Below are 20,638 nucleotides of genomic sequence, written 5' to 3'. Positions count from 1 at the left end.
GAATGGGGGGGGGGTGATGGGGGTGGAATGGGGGGGTGAGGGGGTGGAATGGGGGGGGTGAGGGGGTGGAATGGGGGGAGTGAGGGGGGTGGAATGGGGGGGGTGAGGGGGTGGAATGGGGGGGTGAGGGGGTGGAATGGGGGGGGTGAGGGGGTGGAATGGGGGGGTGAGGGGGGTGGAATGGGGGGGGTGAGGGGGTGGAATGGGGGGGGGGTGAGGGGGGTGGGAATGGGGGGGTGAGGGGGGTGGAATGGGGGGGTGAGGGGGTGGAATGGGGGGGTGAGGGGGTGGAATGGGGGGGTGAGGGGGTGGAATGGGGGGGGGTGAGGGGGGTGGGAATGGGGGGGTGAGGGGGTGGAATGGGGGGGTGAGGGGGTGGAATGGGGGGGTGAGGGGGGTGGAATGGGGGGGTGAGGGGGTGGAATGGGGGGGTGAGGGGGTGGAATGGGGGGTGGAATGGGGGGGGTGAGGGGGGTGGAATGGGGGGGGTGAGGGGGTGGAATGGGGGGGGTGAGGGGGGTGGAATGGGGGGGGTGAGGGGGTGGAATGGGGGGGTGAGGGGGGTGGAATGGGGGGGGTGAGGGGGGTGGAATGGGGGGGTGAGGGGGTGGAATGGGGGGGGTGAGGGGGTGGAATGGGGGGGGTGAGGGGGTGGAATGGGGGGGTGAGGGGGTGGAATGGGGGGGTGAGGGGGTGGAATGGGGGGGGTGAGGGGTGGAATGGGGGGGGGTGAGGGGGGTGGAATGGGGGGGGTGAGGGGGTGGAATGGGGGGGGTGAGGGGGTGGAATGGGGGGGGTGAGGGGGTGGAATGGGGGGGGTGAGGGGTGGAATGGGGGGGGTGAGGGGGTGGAATGGGGGGGGTGAGGGGGTGGAATGGGGGGGGTGAGGGGGGTGGAATGGGGGGGGTGAGGGGGTTGGATGGGGGGGTGAGGGGGTGGAATGGGGGGGTGAGGGGGTGGAATGGGGGGGTGAGGGGGGTGGAATGGGGGGGGGTGAGGGGGGTGGAATGGGGGGGGTGAGGGGGTGGAATGGGGGGGGGGTGAGGGGGTGGAATGGGGGGGGGTGAGGGGGGTGGAATGGGGGGGGTGGGGGTGGATTGGGGGGGTGAGGGGGTGGAATGGGGGGGGGTGAGGGGGGTGGGAATGGGGGGGGTGAGGGGGTGGAAGGGGGGGGGTGAGGGGTTGGGGGGGGGGGGGGTGAGGGGGTGGAATGGGGGGGGGGGGTGAGGGGGTGGAATGGGGGGGGGGGTGAGGGGGGTGGATGGGGTGGGGGGTGAGGGGGTGGATGGGGGGGGGTGAGGGGGTGGAATGGGGGGGTGAGGGGGGTGGATGGGGGGGTGAGGGGGTGGAATGGGGGGGGTGAGGGGGTGGAATGGGGGGGGTGAGGGGGTGGAATGGGGGGGTGAGGGGTGGAATGGGGGGGGGAGGGGGTGGATGGGGGGGGTGAGGGGGGTGGGATGGGGGGGGAGGGGGGTGGAATGGGGGGTTGGGGGGTGGATGGGGGGGGTGGGGGGGGTGGATGGGGGGGGGGTGTGGGGGTGAATGGGGGGGGGGTGATGGGGTGGGATTGGGGGGGGTGGGGGGTGGATGGGGGGGGTGAGGGGGGTGGATGGGGGGGGTGAGGGGGTGGATGGGGGGGGTGAGGGGGGTGGAATGGGGGGGGGTGAGGGGGTGGAATGGGGGGGGTGAGGGGGTGGAATGGGGGGGGGGTGAGGGGGTGGAATGGGGGGGTGGAATGGGGGGGGGGTGAGGGGGTTGGGAATGGGGGGGGTGAGGGGGGTGGAATGGGGGGGTGAGGGGGTGGAATGGGGGGGGGTGAGGGGGGTGGAATGGGGGGGGGGGGTGTTGGGGGGTTGGAATGGGGGGGGTTGAGGGGGTGGAATGGGGGGGGGGTGTGGGGGTTGGAGTGGGTGGGGGTGTGGGGGTGGGATGGGGGGGGTGGGGGTGGATGGGGGGGGTGTGGGGTGGATGGGTGGGGGGTGAGGGGGTGAATGGGGGGGGGGTGAGGGGGTGGAATGGGGGGGTGAGGGGGAGGAATGGGGGGGGGTGAGGGGGAGGATTGGGGGGGGTGAGGGGGAGGATGGGGGGGGGTTCAGGGGGAGGAATGGGGGGGTGAGGGGGAGGAATGGGGGGGGGTGAGGGGGAGGAATATGGGGGGAGGGGGTGAGGGGGAGGAATGGGGGGGGGGGGGTAAAGGTAAAGGGACGCCTGCAGCTCAATGTGGACATGAACAACTCCCGGCCAGCCGGCAGGTGCTGAGCGTTGCTCACTGACTTTCCCAACAAATCATTTGGTATTTACCCCCTTTCGCGAGTTATAAGATCACCGTCCAGCTGCCCTTGAATAATTGCGGCGGAAAAGAGAGAAATTTTAAAATATTTCAACTATCATTTTTTTTCTTTAAGGTGGGTTCGCGTTTACTTCTCAGGAACTGACTGGATCCCGGCAACTTCCTCCTTTCACTTCCTCGGGACCAAACTCGGATAACTCCTCAGGCGGTTCGTGTTTGGAAAACATTACGGAATTCTTTTGTAAGCGTAAGCAAGCTGCCGTTGGGTGGGGGTGGGGAGCCGTTGATATTTTTTCTACCTGTAATTAGGCTCTTCACGTCCTCAGGGATTTGCTGCATCTTCCACCGCGGGGCCGAGCGCTGTCACTTTAGCGGGTTGATGGGCGGGGTGTTGGGGGTGGGGGGGACGACGGGGCGCAACGCGGAAGCTCAGCAACGCCGGGTGCGCGCGCGTAGCGTTAGCAACGCCGGGTGCGCGCGCGTAGCGTTAGCAACGCCGGGCGCGCGCGCGCAGCGTCAGCTTCGCCGGGTGCGCGCGCGTAGCGTTAGCAACGCCGGGCGCGCGCGCGCAGCGTCAGCTTCGCCGGGTGCGCGCGCGTAGCGTTAGCAACGCCGGGCGCGCGCGCGCAGCGTCAGCTTCGCCGGGTGCGCGCGCGTAGCGTCAGCAACGCCGGGTGCGCGGAGCGCGCGCGCTCACCGCTTTCGGAAGGCATCTCCTCACGAGGAGGGATGTGTTTTTCTTTCAACGCCCAAACTCCACCTGACAGGTCCCTTCCTTCAGCGTCTTCCCGATCATTTCCGGCAGCTGGTCATCTTTGCAGTATTTGGAGGCCAGTTCTAGTCTCTTCAGGCGCCCAGATCTCACCCCCCCCCCCACATGGTTCTCAAGTAATATGTGTTGGCAATTCGAGTGTTTAAGGATGGGTGTGTTGGTCAACTAATAATAATCTTTTATTGTCACAAGTATGTTTACATTAACACTGCAATGAAGTTCCTGTGAAAATCCCCTCTCGCCAAACCTGTTCGGGTACACTGAGGGAGAATTCCGAATGTCCAAAGACAGCACGTCTTTCGGGACTTGTGGGAGGAAACTGGAGCACCCGGAGGAAACCCACACAGACACTGGGAGAATGTGCAGACTCCGCACAGACAGTGACCCAAGCCGGGAATCCAACCTGGGACCCTGGCGCTGTGAAGCAACAGTGCTACCCAACTAATGAAAATGAAATGAAATGAAAATCGCTTATGTCACAAGTAGGCTTCAAATGAAGTTGCTGTAAAAAGCCCCTAGTCGCCACATTCCGGCGCCTGTTCGGGGAGACTGGTCCGGAAATTGAACCGCGCTGCGGGCATGCCTTGGTCTGCTTTCAAAGCCAGCTATTTAGCCCTGTGCTAAACCAGCCCCTAAATGGTTTGGGTGGGCAAGTCAGGGAAACACAGAAAATAGAAGCAGGAGGAGTCCAATTGGCCCTTCAAGCCTGCTCCGTCATTCATTATCTTTGCTGATCATCAAGTTCAATACCCTGAACCAGCCTCTCACCCAACCCCCTCCCTTTAGCCCCAAGAGCAACGTCTAATTCCTTCTTGAAGTTACACAACATTTTGGCCTCTACTTCTTTCTGTGGTAGCAAATTCCACAGATTCACCTGTCGCTGGGTGCAGAAATTTCTCCTCTCAGTTCTAAAAGGTTTACCCATCATCCTCAAATTATGACCCCTTGTTCTGGACTCTCCCACCATCAGGAACATTCTTTCTGAATCTACCCTGTCTAATCCTGTTAGAATTTTGTAAGTTTCTAAGCGATGAAGCCTCCAGGAATACATTTAATCAAGTTGTCAACCCAATGCACATAGTCAAGATGAAACGCATGCAGAAGAGACACCCATGCTCTATTGCATCCAAGAACCTGGTCATCCGGTGCGAGGTGCTCTTGGTACTGTTGTATTTAATGCAATTCTGCCCCATACCCCTTTCGTGCACCGTGACAATCAGCCCACCTACTCTCACTTCATCTGCAAATCAAAAATGAACCGTTTCTGTAGGGATATGATGTCAAATATCTAACTTAAGCAAGACAAATGTACTCAACATTCCACTCATCCTGATTCAATCGGGGGTTGAGAACCCTTTGCCCAGATCATTTACAGGTACCAACATTTTGTTGAGTCAACAACGGTTTTAAAATGCAGATCCCCAAACAGCCAAATTAGTGGCGCCAGAGGAGAGTGCAATGATTGAAGTCAGATGATTGGATTGGATTTTTGTTATTTTCATGTGTACCGAGGTACAGTGAAAAGTATTTTTCTGTAAGCAGCTCAACAGATCATGAAGTACATGAAAAGAAAAGAAAATACATAATAGGGCAACACAAGGTACACAATGTAAATACATAGACACCGATACAGGGGTGTAGTGTTAATGAGGTCAGTCCATAAGAGGATCGTTTAGGAGTCTGGTAACCGGGGAAGAAGCTGCTTTTGAGTCTGTTCGTGCGTGTTCTCAGACTTTTGATCTCCTGCCCGATGGAAGAAGTTGGAAGAGTGAGTAAGTCGGGTGGGAGGGGTCTTTGATGATGCTGCCCGCTTTCCCCAAGCAGCAGGAGGATGGAGTCAATGGATGGGAGGCAGGTTTGTGTGATGGACTGGGCTGTGTTCACGACTCTGAAGTTTCTTGTGGTCTTGGGCCGAGCAGTTGCCATAACAGGCTGTGATGCAGCCAGATAGGATGCTTTCTATGGTGCATCTGTAAAAGTTAGTAAGAGATGAGATTCATTACTGGCCATTGACTTGCAGAATAGAGTAGGCAGGAGATCAGAGGCTCAGCAGCCTCATGGCCAAATGGTAAAGGAAAAGGTACTGGAGTGACGATTGCAAGAATTTAGTAAATTGGATTATAAATGTAGTGGGAAATTTAAGGGTTAAAAGCATGGGGTTAGTGTGGTTTGACTGGGGAAAGTCCCCACAAGAGTTAATGATTTACAGCCTGCCTGCACAGATATACTATTTTTTTTTGTCTTGAAGAGGTGAGGTCAGTACTGGGCAGAGCTCAAAGAGACACAGGGCCATTTTGTGAGAGCTGTGGAGAGAGATAGTTTGAGGGAAATTGTTAAAGAGACAGAGTTTTGGAGAAAGGCTTTTTGGAAGTGAAGTCTGATCTCTGATCTGGCAACCCTCATTTTTCTTGAGACCACAAGTATAGGCAGAGAGGTATTTAAGTTTGGGGAGGCTTTGAGAGAACGAGAAGCTGAGTCCCCATCTGCCCGACTCTGAGTCCACCATTCCTTTACAAGTAAGATTGTTTACAAAGTGATACTATTTTAAAGGCAGAGCAGACCTATCTGGAGACAAGGGAAAGACTGAAATAAACCAAGTTAAGCAGCCATTTGAAGACCTTCCAATAGAGTAAGAAAGGGTTCTCATAAGATTGTTCTAAAATAACCAAGCTCTATTTTGTCATGCAAGCACTCCTAAAGTGAATCGATCTTTCCACACAGTCTTAAAACAATAAAATATTGGGGTTTTCGGTCCAGTATCTGTTGGGGTCTGGTCGACTGGCTGTGAGAATAGCCCTTTTTCCAACAATTTTATTTCAGCTGAAACATCATTTAATGGCCCCCTGCATTGCTCCTGATAGTTGTGCACTAACATTCCACAGACTTCGCTTTTTCTGATCCACAATTTGAAAATCTGGCCCTAACCAGCCTGTTAATAAACCCCTCACCAATGGTTAACTGGCAGTCAATGGGAGGCTGTTCACCCCACCCCACCATGCCCTTGCCTTAGAAATAGCACTGTGTTCCCAAGATCCTGAAGACTGACCACCATCCAGGAGCACTACTTTCAAAGTGCATCCTCAAGGACCTTCCCTCCAGAGGTGATTAAAAATCAAGCCCCAAATTTCACTCTATACAGTGTTGTGAAGGATGGATTTGGCCTTGAAATGCTCCATCCGGTTAGACTCTGCCATACAACCTGTCCCTCATAGAAACATTTGATCAACAAAGCACCTTTGACCAAGAGTCCATCAGGTCTGCACATATGATCCTCAAGACCCAATGGGAAAAGGAGATGGTAGATCCAATCAGATAGTTCCCTGAGCAGACTGTCAAAGTTATGAGGCAAAATACCTCATTGCCAAAACTTTGAAATAACTACCAACATGTAGCTTGGCTGGTGATCAGAAGGCCAGCTCCATCGGATCTTTCATGCACACCCAGACTCTCATCACCACAGCACACTACCCTTGAGGAAGCTGCAATGGTGAGAAGACCATTGCCCTCTCTCTTTGGAATGTGTCTTTGCAAAGGAGATCTGGAAAGAGATGCAATTGGTTATGTCATGGTTCATCCCAAGCAGCTCCGTAACACAAGACTCTGAGCTCTGCAGGCTGTTTTCAGGGATGCACACCGAGACAAACATCAACTGCTGAATGACCATCAATTCAGTGAAAGACGCCCTTGGTCTGCTCAAAACATGTTGGTTTACCAACACAAAGAGCCGTCCATAACCGAGCAATGCAGACTGGTACATTCCAAGATCAATGTCATGTATAAAGGGATTTATTAAAGCTTGGGGCTGCCATTGCAAAGGCTCAATAGGGTAAGAACATAAGAACTAGGAACAGCAGCAGGCCATCTGGCCCCTCGAGCCTGCCCTGCCATTCAATGAGATCATGGCTGATCTTTGTGGACTCAGCTCCACTCTCCGGCCCGTACACCATATCCCCGAATCCCTTTATTCTTTAGAAAGGTATCTATCTTTTTCTTAAAAATGTTTAAAGAAGGAGCCTCAACTGCTTCACTGGGCAAGGAATTCCAGAGATGCACAACCCTTTGGGTGAAGAAGTTCCTCCTAAACTCGGTCCTAAATCTACTTCCCCTTATTTTGAGGCTATGCCCCCTAGTTCTGCTTTCCCCGACCAGTGGAAACAACCTGCCCGCATCTATCCTATCTATTCCCTTCATAATTTTATATGTTTCAATAAGATCCCCCCCGCATCCTTCTAAACTCCAATGAGTACAGTCCCAGTCTACTCAACCTCTCGTCATAATCTAATCCCCTCAACTCTGGGATCAACCAAGTGAATCTCCTCTGCACTCCCTCCAGTGCCAATATGTCCTTTCTCAGGTAAGGAGACCAAAACTGAACACAATACTCCAGATGTGGCCTCACCAACACCTTATACAATTGCAGCATAACCTCCCTAGTCTTGAACTCCATCTCTCTAGCAATGAAAGACAAAACTCGATTAGCCTTCTTAATTACCTGTTGTACCTGCACACCAACTTTTTGCGACTCATGCACCAGCACACCCAGGTCCCTCTGCACAGCAGCATGTTTTAACATCTTACCGTTTAAATAATAATCCATTCTGCTGTTATTCCTCCCAAAATGGATAGCCTCACACTTGGCAACATTGAATTCCATCTGCCAGACCCTAGCCCATTCACCTAACCTATGCAAATCCTTCTGCAGACTTCCGGTAACCTCTGCACTTTTTGCTTTACCACTCATCTTAGTGTCGTCTGCAAACTTTGCCACATTGCACTTGGTCCCCAACTCCAAATCATCGATGTAAATTGTGAACAACTGCGGGTCCAACACTGATCCTTGAGGGACCCCACTAGTTACAGGTTGCCAACCAGAGAAACACCCATTTATCCCCACTCTCTGCTTTCTGTTAGTTAGCCAATCCTCTACCCATGCTACCACTTTACCCTCAATGCCATGCATCTTTAGTTTATGCAGCAACCTTTTGTGTGGCACCTTGTCAAAAGCTTTCTGGAAATCCAGATATACCACATCCATTGGCTCCCCATTATCTACTGCACTGATAACGTCCTCAAAGAATTCTACCAAATTAGTCAGACATGACCTACCCTTTATGAACCCATGCTGCGTTTGCCCAATGGGACAATTTCCCTCCAGGTGCCCCGCTATTTCCTCCTTAATGATAGATTCCAGCATTTAGCCTACAACCGAAGTTAAGTTTACCGGCCTATAATTACCAGCTTTCTGCCGACCTCCTTTTTTAAACAGTGGTGTCACGTTTGCTACTATCCAATCCTCTGGGACCACCCCAGAGTCTAGTGAATGTTGATAAATTATCACTAGTGCGTTTATAATTTCCCTAGTCATCTCTTTTAACACTCTGGGAAGCATCCCATCAGGGCCAGGAGACCTGTCTACCTTTAGCCCCATTAGCTTGCCCAATACTGCCTCCTTAGTGATTACAATCATCTCAAGGTCCTCACCTATCATATCTTTATTTCCATCAGTCACTGGCATGTTATTTGTGTCTTCCACTGTGAAGACTGACCCAAAAAACCTGTTCAGCTCCTCAGCCATTTCCCCGTCTCCTATTATTAAACCTCCCTTCTCATCTTCCAAAGGACCAATATTTACCTTAGCCACTCTTTTTTGTCTTATATATTTGTAGAAGCTTTTACTATCTGCTTTTATGTTCTGAGCAAGTTTACTTTCATAGTCTACCTTACTCTTCTTTATAGCTTTTTTAGTAGCTTTCTGTTGTCCCCTAAAGACTTCCCAGTCCTCTAGTCTCCCACTAATTTTTGCCACTTTGTATGTTTTTTCCTTCAATTTGATACTCTCCCTCACCTCCTTAGATATCCACGGTCGATTTTTCCCCTTTTTAACCTCTTTCTTTTTTGTCGGTATGAACCTTTCCTGAACACTGTGGAAGATCGCTCGGAAGGTTCTCCACTGTTCCTCAACTGCTTCACCATGAAGTCTTTGCTCCCAGTCTACCTTAGCTAGTTCTTCTCTCATCCCATTGTAATCGCCTTTGTTTAAGCACAAAACACTAGTGTTTGATTTTACCTTGTCATCCTCCAACTGTATTTTAAATTCCACCATATTGTGGTCGCTCCTTCCAAGAGGATCCCGAACTACGAGATCATTAATCAATCCTGCCTCATTACACAGGACCAGATCTAGGACCGCTTGTTCCCCTGTAGGTTCCATTACATACTGTTCCAGGAAATTATCCCGGGCACATTCTATAAACTCCTCCTCAAGGCTGCCTTTACCAACCTGGTTAAACCAATCGACATGCAGATTAAAATCTCCCATGATAACCGCTGTACCATTTCTACATGCATCCGTTATTTCTTTGCTTATTGCCTGCCCTACCATCCTGTTACTATTTGGTGGCCTATAGACTACTCCTATCAGTGACCTTTTCGCCTTACTATTCCTGATTTCCACCCAAATTGATTCAACCTTGTCCTCCATAGCACCAATATCATCCCTTACTATTGCCCGGATGCCATCCTTAAACAATAAAGCTACACCACCGCCCTTACCGTCCATTCTATCCTTTCATATAGCCTGATACCCTTGGATATTTAACTCCCAGTCGTGACCATCTTTTAACCATGTTTCAGTAATGGTCACTAAATCATAGTCATTCACGATGATTTGCACCATCAACTCATTCACCTTATTCCGTATACTACGAGCATTCAGGTAAAGTACACTTATGCTGTTTTTTATGTCTTTGTTATGAATCCTAACACCTTGATCAGTAACTTTTCGCAATTTATTTTTCCTCTTACCCTTTCTCCTAATTTTCCTTGTCTTTGAACCCATATCTCTACATAATTACCTGTCACGTAACCTGCTGCCTTGCTCTCCATTAACCATTATACTGTCCATAGCTTTACCCTTCCCTCCCCCCATGGTACACGGAGTGGCTGGAGCCAGTGTAAAACTCCTTGGGCTGTATGCGCCAGAGGATGTTTGACATGAAATACAAATGTATATTGTAAATATAAGCTGTGCAGAATATAAATCTAAGTTGTAATTAGAGGTGTAGTGAGGCTCCTTGCTTACTGGGTTGACTTAGTGTTGTGGGCGGTACGTGGCACAGTGGTTAGCATTGCTGCCTACGGCGCTGAGGACTCTGGTTCGAATCAGTGTCTGTGTGGAGTTTGCACATTCTCCCCGTGTCTGCGTGGGCTTCACTCCCACAACCCAAAGATGTGCAGGTTAGGTGGATTGGCCACGTTAAATTGCCCCTTAATTGGAAAAGAAATAAATGGGTACTCTAAATTTATTTTTAAAATTAAAAAATAATGGTTCTCCCAGGGCTTTTGTTTGTTTTTCAGAGCCTTCTAATTTTTATCCGCAAGGCTTCTTTTAAAAAGTGAATGCAGTGATCTCAGGATTTGTTTGGCCATGTAAACCCCACAGGTGAAGAAGGTGCTGCTGGAGTGGGGGGCGGGGTGCTGGCTCTTCCGAATTTTATCAATTACTACTGCACGGCGAATATTGCGATGGTCAGGAAGTGGGTACTGGGGGAGGGTTCGGTTTGGGAATGGGTGGAGGCGGCCTCCTGTAGGGGCGCGAGTTTTGGGGCACTGTTAACGGCATCTCTGCCATTCTCGCCGGCCAGGGACTCCACAAGCCCGATAGTAGTGGCAGCCTTGAAGGTGTGGGGACAGTGGAGGCAGCACTTGGGGTTAGAGTGGACACCGATATGTGATAATCACCGGTTCGCTCTGGAGGGAGAGGGGGGGGGGGGGGAATGGGGGGTTTTGGAGGTGGCAGCGGGTGGGGATCGAGAGATTTGGAGATCTATTTATTGATGAGGGTTTCCCGAGCTTGGAGGAGGAGTTTGAGTTGCCAGGTGGGAATGGGTTTCAGTATTTACAAGTGAGAGATTTTATGAGGAGGCAGATTTTGACCTTCCCGCACCTATTGTGCCAGGGACTACAGGATAAGGCGGTGTCGAGAACGGAGTAGGAGAGAGGAACGTCTCAGAGATTTATAAGGAACTGATGGAGTGGGAGGGAGACCTGATAGGAGAGGTGAAGAGAAGGTAGGAAGAAGAGCTGGGTGGGGAGTTGGGGTCCCGATTATGGGAGGAGGCCCGGAGGCGAGTCAATGCTTCCTTGTCATTTGCCAGGCTCAGCCTGATGCCTGATACAATTTAAGGTGGTCCACAGGGCACACCTGGCCCGGATGACCAGGTTCTTTGAGGGGGTGGAGGATAGGTGTGGGGGGTGGAGGATAGGTGTGGGCGCTGTGTGGGGAGCCCTGCAAACCATGTCCATATGTTTTGGGCATGTCCGAGGCTGAGTGGTTTTGTCATGTCAGAGATATTAAAAGTTTTTGACAAAGGGTCATCTGGACTTGAAAAGTTGGCTCTTTTCTCTCCCTACAGTTGCTGCCAGGCCCGCTGAGATTTTCCAGCATTTTCTCTTTGGTTTCAGATTCCAGCATCCGCAGTAATTTGCGTTTATCCAGTGTGAAGATGAATGATTTTCTTAAAAGTAAGAAACAGTCAGAGACTCGAATAGGCAGTTTACCCGTTAGACAGGATCTCACAACAGAATCTGCTGGAGTGAGCTGCTCAGAAGTGTGCAGGTCAGGACAGAGCAGTCCTAGTGTCAGCTATGTACAGAGCTCCAGGGCCTCTGGTTACCAGTCTACAAAGAAGAAAATGGGAACAAAGCAGTATAAAGATGATTTATTGAGGCATGGTTTTGTCAATTGTGCCAATGCAAATAAGGATGCAAAGCTCGTGTGTGTTATATGCAGGCAAGTACTGGCCAATGAGACGAAAGGATTCAGATTTTGAAAGCGAAGTGGTGGGAGGAAAATGATGAGGTTGAGACCCCAGAGTCAGTTATTAACTTAGAGCTGACTCCAAATTAAAAGACTACGCTGTTGTTGCTGACCTGTAATACCATGATAAAAACACAACAAAAGCCCATGAGGCTGTCAGCATTCTGGTGTAGCATCTCCCAGGAGTATCCAGTGCTGAGTAAAACACACATTTTGTTGCTATTGTCCTTCATGACGGCCTACATGTGTAATGTTGGATTTCTCGTTTTCATAAAAGATGAAGACCGCACAAAGGAATTGGCTGGAGACTGCACCTGATATGCACATTGCCTCTCCTTTGAACCAGATTCAAGTGAGGTCATGAGAACCAAGCAGGCTTCCCTTTTGCATTAAAGGTGAGTGAACGTGGAGTGTGTCGCAAAGGTCAGCTGGCATGGGTCATGAAGGTCGGCGATTGGCAAGTGTGTCCTGAGAAAAAAAGTCTGAAAAACACTGTTGCATCATTCTGATATTCAATGATCCCTTGGCCCACCTCTGTCTGGTTGGAGACATATCAAGCACAAAGGAAATGGTTATGGTTCCTCAAGACCATTTCAGCACAGGACATAAAAGAGCAGTGTCCGAGGCAAAACCATCTTCAGCTGCTTCTTCAATGATCCTCAATCAAAAGGTTCGGAGTGGCAATATTCACTGACGATTGCAGAGTTCAGTTCCATTCACAACATAGATAATGAAGTTCACACCCGCATGATGCAAGACCTGGAAAGTGGCAAATAATTGGCCTACAAGATGGTGCGCTATCCAGTAACAGGTGGTGATTGGATCTGTTCCCACTGAAATGGTTCAGGGATCTAAAGAGCTTTCAGTTTCACTTTGACAGCTAAGGGACAAAGCTCTCTTTTTCAACACTCTGTTTTCTCCAAAAATAATTAGTGAATTCTCACCAAAGAGTCACTGTGAGAACCAGCTCTCTCTGCATAAATGGCTGATATATATATATACACATATATAGGCTGATGCAGAGACCAGAATCTGATAACACTCTGCAGAACAGGCTGATATGAAGCCAGGGGTCTCTCCTGGAAAAGTTGTGAGGAAGATATTTCTAACTGCAAGGAACATCGTTATGGGCTGTAAACCAGAGACTTCAATAATAATAATAATCACTCAATAATAATAATAATCTTTATTGTCACAAGTAGGCTTACATTAACACTGCAATGAAGTTACTGTGAAAAGTCCCTAGTCGCCACACTCCGAGTACACTGAGGGAGAATTCAGAATGTCCAAATTACCTAAAAGCATGTCTTTCAGGACTTGTGGGAGGAAACCCACGTAGACACAGGGAGAACGTGCAGGCTCCACACTTCACACAGGCAGTGACCCAAGCGGGAATCGAACCTGGAACCCTGGAGCTGTGAAGCAACAGTGCTATCCACTGTGCTACCATGGCACCATGTGCTGCATACTGTGAAGAAAGTGCACTGAAGAACTCATCTGAAGCAAGGACTCTTATATTTTGTCCTTATTCCTTATTATTTTTATCCCTTTCTAGCCCTCTATGTTTTTCTTGTGTGTGTGGTAGAGGCTGGGACAGTAAAATGGGGAGTCTGCTATTGTCGTTAAGCAGCTGTATTTACTGCGTATTTCATATTTGTTGTTATAAATAAACAGTAACTGTATTTGAACTTACAAACCTGCTTGTTGAATAGCCAAGGATCAAAGATTTGGGGTATTTCTATAAGAATTATTGGTTAATTCACTTGTGCTATGACTCCAGGATGAGTGGGTCTAGAATTGACCACACACTTACCCAGGGTATTGTACACAGGATCAAAATCCTGGAACACCCTAAAAGCACCATAGGCATACCTGTACTAAGCAGACTGCAGCAATTCAAGAAAGCGGCTACCTTTTAAAGCAGCTATCTTTAGGGATGGACAAAACAAATGCCAGCGAAAACAACATCCCTTGAAAGAACAAAACAAAATTCTGAGCAAACGTATGAATAGACTGCACCCACCATTAATGCATAATACCACATTGAAATATGGTTTCAATCAGCAGCAAATCAATAATCATAATGGCTTTCAATGAAGGTTTGCCACAATATTCCACTATATTTTAAAATTCACGTTGGGCCAATTGCGTTGGCAAGGAAGGGGAAGTAAATATTTGGATCATGTTGGAGAGATATTGCTGAAAATTGAGTATTTTCCACCTTTTTGAAACTAGTATTATCAAACAGACTCAAAGCAAACATGGCACAGATTCAATTTGTCTTCCCAATAATGTGCTTAATGCAAATATGGGATACTTTGTATCATGGAATCTCCATAGTGCAAAAGGAGGCCATTCGGACCGAGTCTCCACCGACCCTCCAATAGAGCACCCTACCTAGACCCACTCCCTCGCCATATCCCCGTACCCTACCTTACCATTGGACACAAAGAAGAAATTTAGCACGGCCAATCCACCTAACCTACACATCTTTGGACTGAGAGAGGAAACCGGAGTACCCGGAGGAAGCCCACGCATACACAGAGAGAATGTGCAAACCCCACATAGAGTCACCCAAAGTTGGAATTGAACCCGGGTCCCTGGCACTGTGAGGCAGCAGTTCTAATCACTGTGCAACTGACCCCCTTATTATAAATGTAATGTTTTTATTTCATATACTAGATACCCTTGGTCCTCCGAGTTCAGTACTGAATTGACCATGATCAATGAGCGGAGTTATGGGCATAGGGCATGATAGACTGCACTTTCAGAGGGTCAGTGCAGACCCAACGGGCCAAACGGCCTCCTTCTCCACCGTAGGGATTCTGTGAATTATGTGATGTGTTATTTGCAGTTTGCAGACAGCAACACCTATGAGAGGGAGGCAGGGGAGATAAGGAAATTTGAGAGAGAAACAAATGATTTTATCTAGTCACTGCAAAATACTTTTGAAACCAATGATATTAGAAGCACAATTATGGATACATTTTAAGTGCAAACTTTCAGGGAAATTAGCTGAATTGTAATCAATGAATCATTGCTAGCATCCCTATTGCTGCTCAGCTGAGATCAAGCCTATATCTCTACACAAACAGGACTGAACTGGGGGCCTTCTTGGCCTGTGTGGCTCAGTGACCTACAGAAGAAGTATTTTTCTTTTTAGAATCATTGCGCAAGCCCTTTGATTTATTTTTAATGGGGTCTTGTCAGCGGGTACATGCATAATGAAACAACTGTTACGTCCATAGAAACATATCTCATTTCCTATTAACATAATTTTTTTCAGCTTTCTATTTGAATAGCATCAAAACAAAAATAGAAGAAAACCACTGCTGCAGCATGCCTTTCTTGGCGCTCAACATAGGCTGCGCTATGTTTTCAGTGCTGGTTGTTCTAGGAACCAAGCCAAATGCAATGAGGTGAGAACACACTTAAACTATCGGAAGATAGCCCATGGAGAACTACAGCTTCATGTATGTAAAGACAGCAACAAACACAAATTGCAAAAAAACATTTAGAAATGAAAGCTCTAATGTTCTGTATAGCAAACTGCAGTGCATTGTGTAAAAATGTTTCAATGGCATTTGTTGACTTAGATACATTTTTACATTTATAAGAATATCACAGAGGGCCTGTAAAAGTACAAATTCATAGCTGTCAAAGAAATATGGTGCCAGCTAAATATATTTTTAAAAGGCACACAAAGGTTTCAATACATTCCAAATGTTTATATACAAGAGGCTTTGTTCAAATTCAGGTCAAGCATTCAGCTGCAAAAAAAACAAAATTTGAAAATAGCTTCAGTGGAGGTTAACAAAATGCATAAAGGCTCTGAAATAAAAATAGATCATGCAGGAAATTCAGAGTAAGGCCTATCGTCTCCTGAATCTGAAAGGTTGTTTCACATGGAACCTCACATATGAACCTTCATGAAAGGTACCTCTGAAATTTGAACGTTAATCAGCCTGCTGCACATTCCAGAATTTACTGTTTAATTTCTTCGGTTTCAACATTCAACACACAGGAGGAGATGCACAGAATTGATTTTATTTTTTGTTTTTACTTCTGTTCTCCTAAAATACTTACCACTCTTAGTTTCCACAAGTGGTGTGGAATTTATCTGATCATGGATAAATGTAGCAGTGCCAATCCTCAACCAACATGCAAAAATGGGCACTTCCACCACAATGAGGTATGTAATGAACAGGAATGGAAACTGTTGTCAATCCATCCCACATTTGGTGTCAACAAGGCCAATTATATCCCTATTCCTGTTCAACTAAGATCAGGTCAATGGACCCAATTTTGTTCTACTCAAAATCCACCCACTTGCACAGAGTATTTTAACCAAGCATCGCACCACAAACAGGATTGAGCATGGAACTATCTTAGTCTATGCAGCTTAGTTACCCACAGGATAATTTTTAAAACAAACCACAATAATTCAGATTTATTTTTAACTTTTCAATTGTAGACTAACTTTCCTGAATGCATATAAAACAATGTTAGCGTTACAGTTAAAATATATATGACAACAAAAGCCATTTCTGCTGTCATTCAGAGAAAAGAATAGCTCTCTTTTCTACCTTGGCAAACTACAATCTTGTGGGATGTAAATAAACATGTACATATGCACAATAATGAACTTTATATGTATTTTGCCATGAATATTATTTTCTTGAACTACTTGCTATTTTCAGGTGGTTAAGTATACCTCAAATGTATTTAGAATGCTATTTTAATTGAGGGGAACACATTTTATGATATTGGGAAGTTATTTTCAAGTATTAATAGATTTCCTGTGGCATGATTCACTGGGATTGAGGATATTTTCTAATAATAGAGACAATATTTAGGACATGACATTAGGGATATTCATCCACTGTAACTGAATAAACTAAACCCCATATTTGCCATGGTATTTTGGAATTTTTAGCCAATGCTTTGTGAACTGAATTCTATTATTCTGTGGAACTGAGATAATATATACACTATTAAAGTTACTATTTATTATTTGTTTTATTATTTACTCAGAGTGTAACAACACTTTAAAAGTACTTAGTTGGTGGAAGATGCTTTAAGACACCCAGCCGTTGTGAGAAGCACTATAGAAATGCAAGTCTTTCTTATAAGTTGAGGCATACAGAAGATAATATCAGGTACTTAGCTCTGATGGGATACAAAGTATTATTGGGGTTGGAATTGTCAGTTTGAGGGGAGGGGAAAAGAGGAGGAGCTCATGTGGTCTGACTTCTCGGTGAAGGGGAACATCTGGTTTGGCAGAATGGTGAACAGAGAAATCTTGAGGTTTGTGTGACCTGGTGTGCAATGTGGAGTTCAATCTGTGGTGAATTCTTATTGGAGAGAAGCGAGCAGGAAGGCACAAACCTGTCTGCAAATGGGGCAGGGTTACAGGTCTGGTTTGGAAGTTACCAAGAAATATGAACACACTGAATTCAGCTTTTGTGATTGGCTTCTCTCTCTGTCTTTCTCAGAGTTATGCAGTTTCCCTGAAAAGTGTTTAAAATTAAACTTTTGTTTACGCTTTGGTAAAGGGAAAGATGAACCCAATTTAGATGAAGAATGATTCCAATGAAGAAAGACACCATCTGTTCCTCTCCATTTGTGTCAATTACAGCCAGTTGAGCATACTTACTTTCTGAAGTGCAAAATGCTCTATATGTTGCGACGCAAACTCATTTTTTAAAATTTAAATTTAACCATGTCTACTTTGGATTTATAGGTATATTATTACTTAGGAACATTAATTTTCCTGAATTATGTAATATTTGTCCCCTTTTGTCTCAACCTTTTTTTTTATTTCGATGGTTATTTTGTCACTGAATCCTCTCTCTTCCCCTCACCTAACCTGCTGCCTTTGTTAATTTAAAATAATTTGTATGCTCCTATTTACCCATTCTACTTGGAACATAGTTGAATGCAGGCCATCCGAATGGCCTTCCTTTCTCGGTTCTGGTGCCAGTGAACCATGAAATGGAATGTCTCTTTCCCACACCAGTCTTTCAGAAATTTGTTTATTTTATGGATGGGTTTATCCATATGCTGCTGGGAACATAGTTCTGGCGGTACTATAAATATTACCACACTTGAGGTCCTGTCTTTAATGCAGCACCTAGCTCTTGATACTGCCATGTTCCTTCCTATGTTGTAGGTTCTGTAATGGAGCACAACAACTGATTCTACACCAACGTACATTCTTTTCTTATGTAGTGTGGTGTGATTTGATTAAATGCTTGGACCCTTTACATTTTACATGGCAACTTGAAGGGGCTGATTTGTGTGCGGCCTGCATGGGAATTTTCATGTTACTTTGTGGCCCTGCGGCTTAGTGGGAACATCGTTCTTAACTGCCTGGTGCCCACTTCCCTTTCCAAATTCCTCCCCAACTGATTAGAAATATAGCTTACACTGGCAGAACACCTTCCTGGATTCTTGAATGTGACTGCAGATGATACCTTTATCCTCCTAATTATCAAATCCCCTTACCTATACAATGCCTTGATTAGCATACAGGCCACCCTCCCACAACCTCCTTCCCTATCACCACAGATAGCAAGTAGATTCTACCGAAAGGTCAGGCCAGTTTTCTGTTTCTTCTTTTCCTGCCTCCAGAAGTTTCCCCCTACCTTGCTGTCAGTCAGTCACAAACACTTCTTTTTCTACCTAGCCCTGTCTATGTCGTGTGACTGTAGCCTGGGTGAACTATCCAAGTCTATTTTTAAAACCATACCCCCGGATCCTCTAAACCCCTTTATCTATTTCTGACTTGCATTCCAGACAGGGACTCAGCGTGTGGATTCTGACATGGATGTTTCACAAAGGGGTGGTCATTACAAATTCCCTTAGACAGTCGTGATACACTGCCTGTGCTGTCATTGTGCATTTTTAAAATTTACATTACAGCATTTCTTTATGGATTGCTAGTACTGATTTGCTTTATAAAGTGAATTATGATTACGGCTTCTATTAGCTACTTCTATTCTTCAGTTTGACATATTTAACCAATTATGTCTCTTCATTTTAAGCTCTCCTGCCCGAAGTAGTATGAAGATGAGAAAATTGAATAACAAGACCGACTGCAACTTTTCCACCCAACCTTAATTTACTTCACTCTGCCTCAAGCAAAAGGACTGCAAGCTGCCTCTTCCTTCCCCACTACATTTAAATGCAGGTGGGGTCCATCAATACACCAGAAATTCCTTGTAACCGCTGCAATGTGAAAGGCATTAGCATGTCTGACTAGAACTGTGGCCTGGGGCTTTTGAGCAATGCGTCATAAAAGAGTACAAAGAGAAAGGGTAAAGGTTATCTTCATGCTTTGCATGTTATCTGCTTGAGGGCAGAAAAGCTCAGTGCTTTGATTTTTGCCTTCAATGTCACAGTAGTATGTGGAAAGCTGGCTACACGTACAGTATCTTTCTCTTGATGCTAATGAACTACTCTGGCATTTACTCACTATTACCTGAACCCATGCAGTTATATTTTTGCTTTAATAGAAAGGTGGCCTTGTGCTTACAAAGAAAGACACCCGCTTTCACTGTACCTCCTACAGCAGGATCTCCAATGCTTTTTCTGAAAACGAAGGAGTGTTCTGCACTGCTCACGATGATGCATGTAGTTTTTTAATATAAAATTTTACTAACATTGTTCTTGCAACAATTACTATCCTGTAGCTTTATTGAGCAAGCAAACCATCCCCTCTCCCTTATAGAAAACAGTAGCCAATCAGGAGCTGCTGCCTCTTTGGGTTTTGTACACCCAACCAACCACACTACTGAGCCAGCTCCTGGCACATGTTGATTATTTATTGTCACATACCGAAGTACAGTGAAAAGTATTTTTTTGCGGCCAAGGAAACATACACAGTACGTACATAGTAGATGTGGTAGTCGGTATTAGAGGTATTACGGTACCCTGTAAGACCATTGGTGTAGGAGATACTGTTTTCATTGGTTAAGCCTGCCTGCTGGTTCCGCCCAGTAAGAGCGCGTGTCGCCCCAGCAGCTGCCTTCTGTACCTGTGCTGCTGGGGGAAACATCGAGTGTAATAAAGCCTTCAATTGTCTCCAATCTCGGGTCTGGAGTTATAGACTGAGCATCAGTAGACAAAAGAATAATCGACAGAGTACATTGACCAATAGTACATCAACAAATAGTGATTGGTTACAGTGCTGAACAAGGACCAAAAAAGCAATACATGAGCAATGTATGCACAATGATTTAGGAGAAGGGGCTAGATCTCTCAGGCTGTTTGTTTTGTCTTCTCCACTGCCAATGTGAGACCTGACAAAAATTCCATAAAATTCCTACAATGCAGGAAGCCCATCGAGTCAGCACCGGCACTCCGACAGAGCACCCTACCTAGGCCCACTCCCCTACCCTATCCGTGTAACCCCATTACCCCACCTAACCTGCACATCTTTGGACATTAAGGGGCAATTTAGCGTGGCCAATCCACCTAACCTGCACATCTTTGGACTGTGGGAGGAAACCGGAGCACCTGGAGGAAACGCACGCAGACACTGGGAGAATGTGCAAACTCCACACAGACAGTCACCCAAGACTGGAATTGAACCAGTGTTCCTAGCACTGTGATGCAGCAGTGCTAATCATTGTGCCACAGTGGCATGTCTTATACTTCACTTATCTGGAATGTTACCCTGTTCTGATTCGTCATCATATTTGCTCAATGTCACATTCACATGACAAGTTGAAAAATAATATATATTACAAAAACT

The 20,638-nt window shown here is 46.8% G+C and overlaps 1 protein-coding gene and 1 long non-coding RNA gene across 8 annotated transcripts in view; one reads left to right on the top strand and one right to left on the bottom strand.

The window, feature by feature from the left end:
• The window catches only part of skap2 (src kinase associated phosphoprotein 2), a 1,200,731-nt gene extending 1,198,037 nt beyond the window's left edge, over nt 1-2,694 (bottom strand). For all 7 annotated transcript variants that reach the window (XM_072509431.1, XM_072509435.1, XM_072509432.1 and 4 more), the window contains exon 1: nt 2,590-2,694. In XM_072509431.1, coding sequence (XP_072365532.1) covers nt 2,590-2,629 — 40 coding nt within the window. In that variant the 5' untranslated portion in view covers nt 2,630-2,694. The remainder of the gene's footprint in view (nt 1-2,589) is intronic.
• Nucleotides 2,200-19,947, top strand: LOC140425298 (uncharacterized). The gene is made up of 3 exons (XR_011947816.1): nt 2,200-2,252; nt 2,406-2,531; nt 18,927-19,947. It is a non-coding gene; the product is annotated as an uncharacterized lncRNA (long non-coding RNA).
• The last annotated feature ends 691 nt before the right edge of the window (nt 19,948-20,638 follow it).

Source organism: Scyliorhinus torazame, chromosome 6, assembly GCF_047496885.1.
Source record: "Scyliorhinus torazame isolate Kashiwa2021f chromosome 6, sScyTor2.1, whole genome shotgun sequence".
Taxonomy (NCBI): domain Eukaryota; kingdom Metazoa; phylum Chordata; class Chondrichthyes; order Carcharhiniformes; family Scyliorhinidae; genus Scyliorhinus; species Scyliorhinus torazame.
The sequence above is the reverse complement of the archived record's forward strand: the minus strand, read 5'-3'. Positions and strand labels throughout refer to the sequence as shown.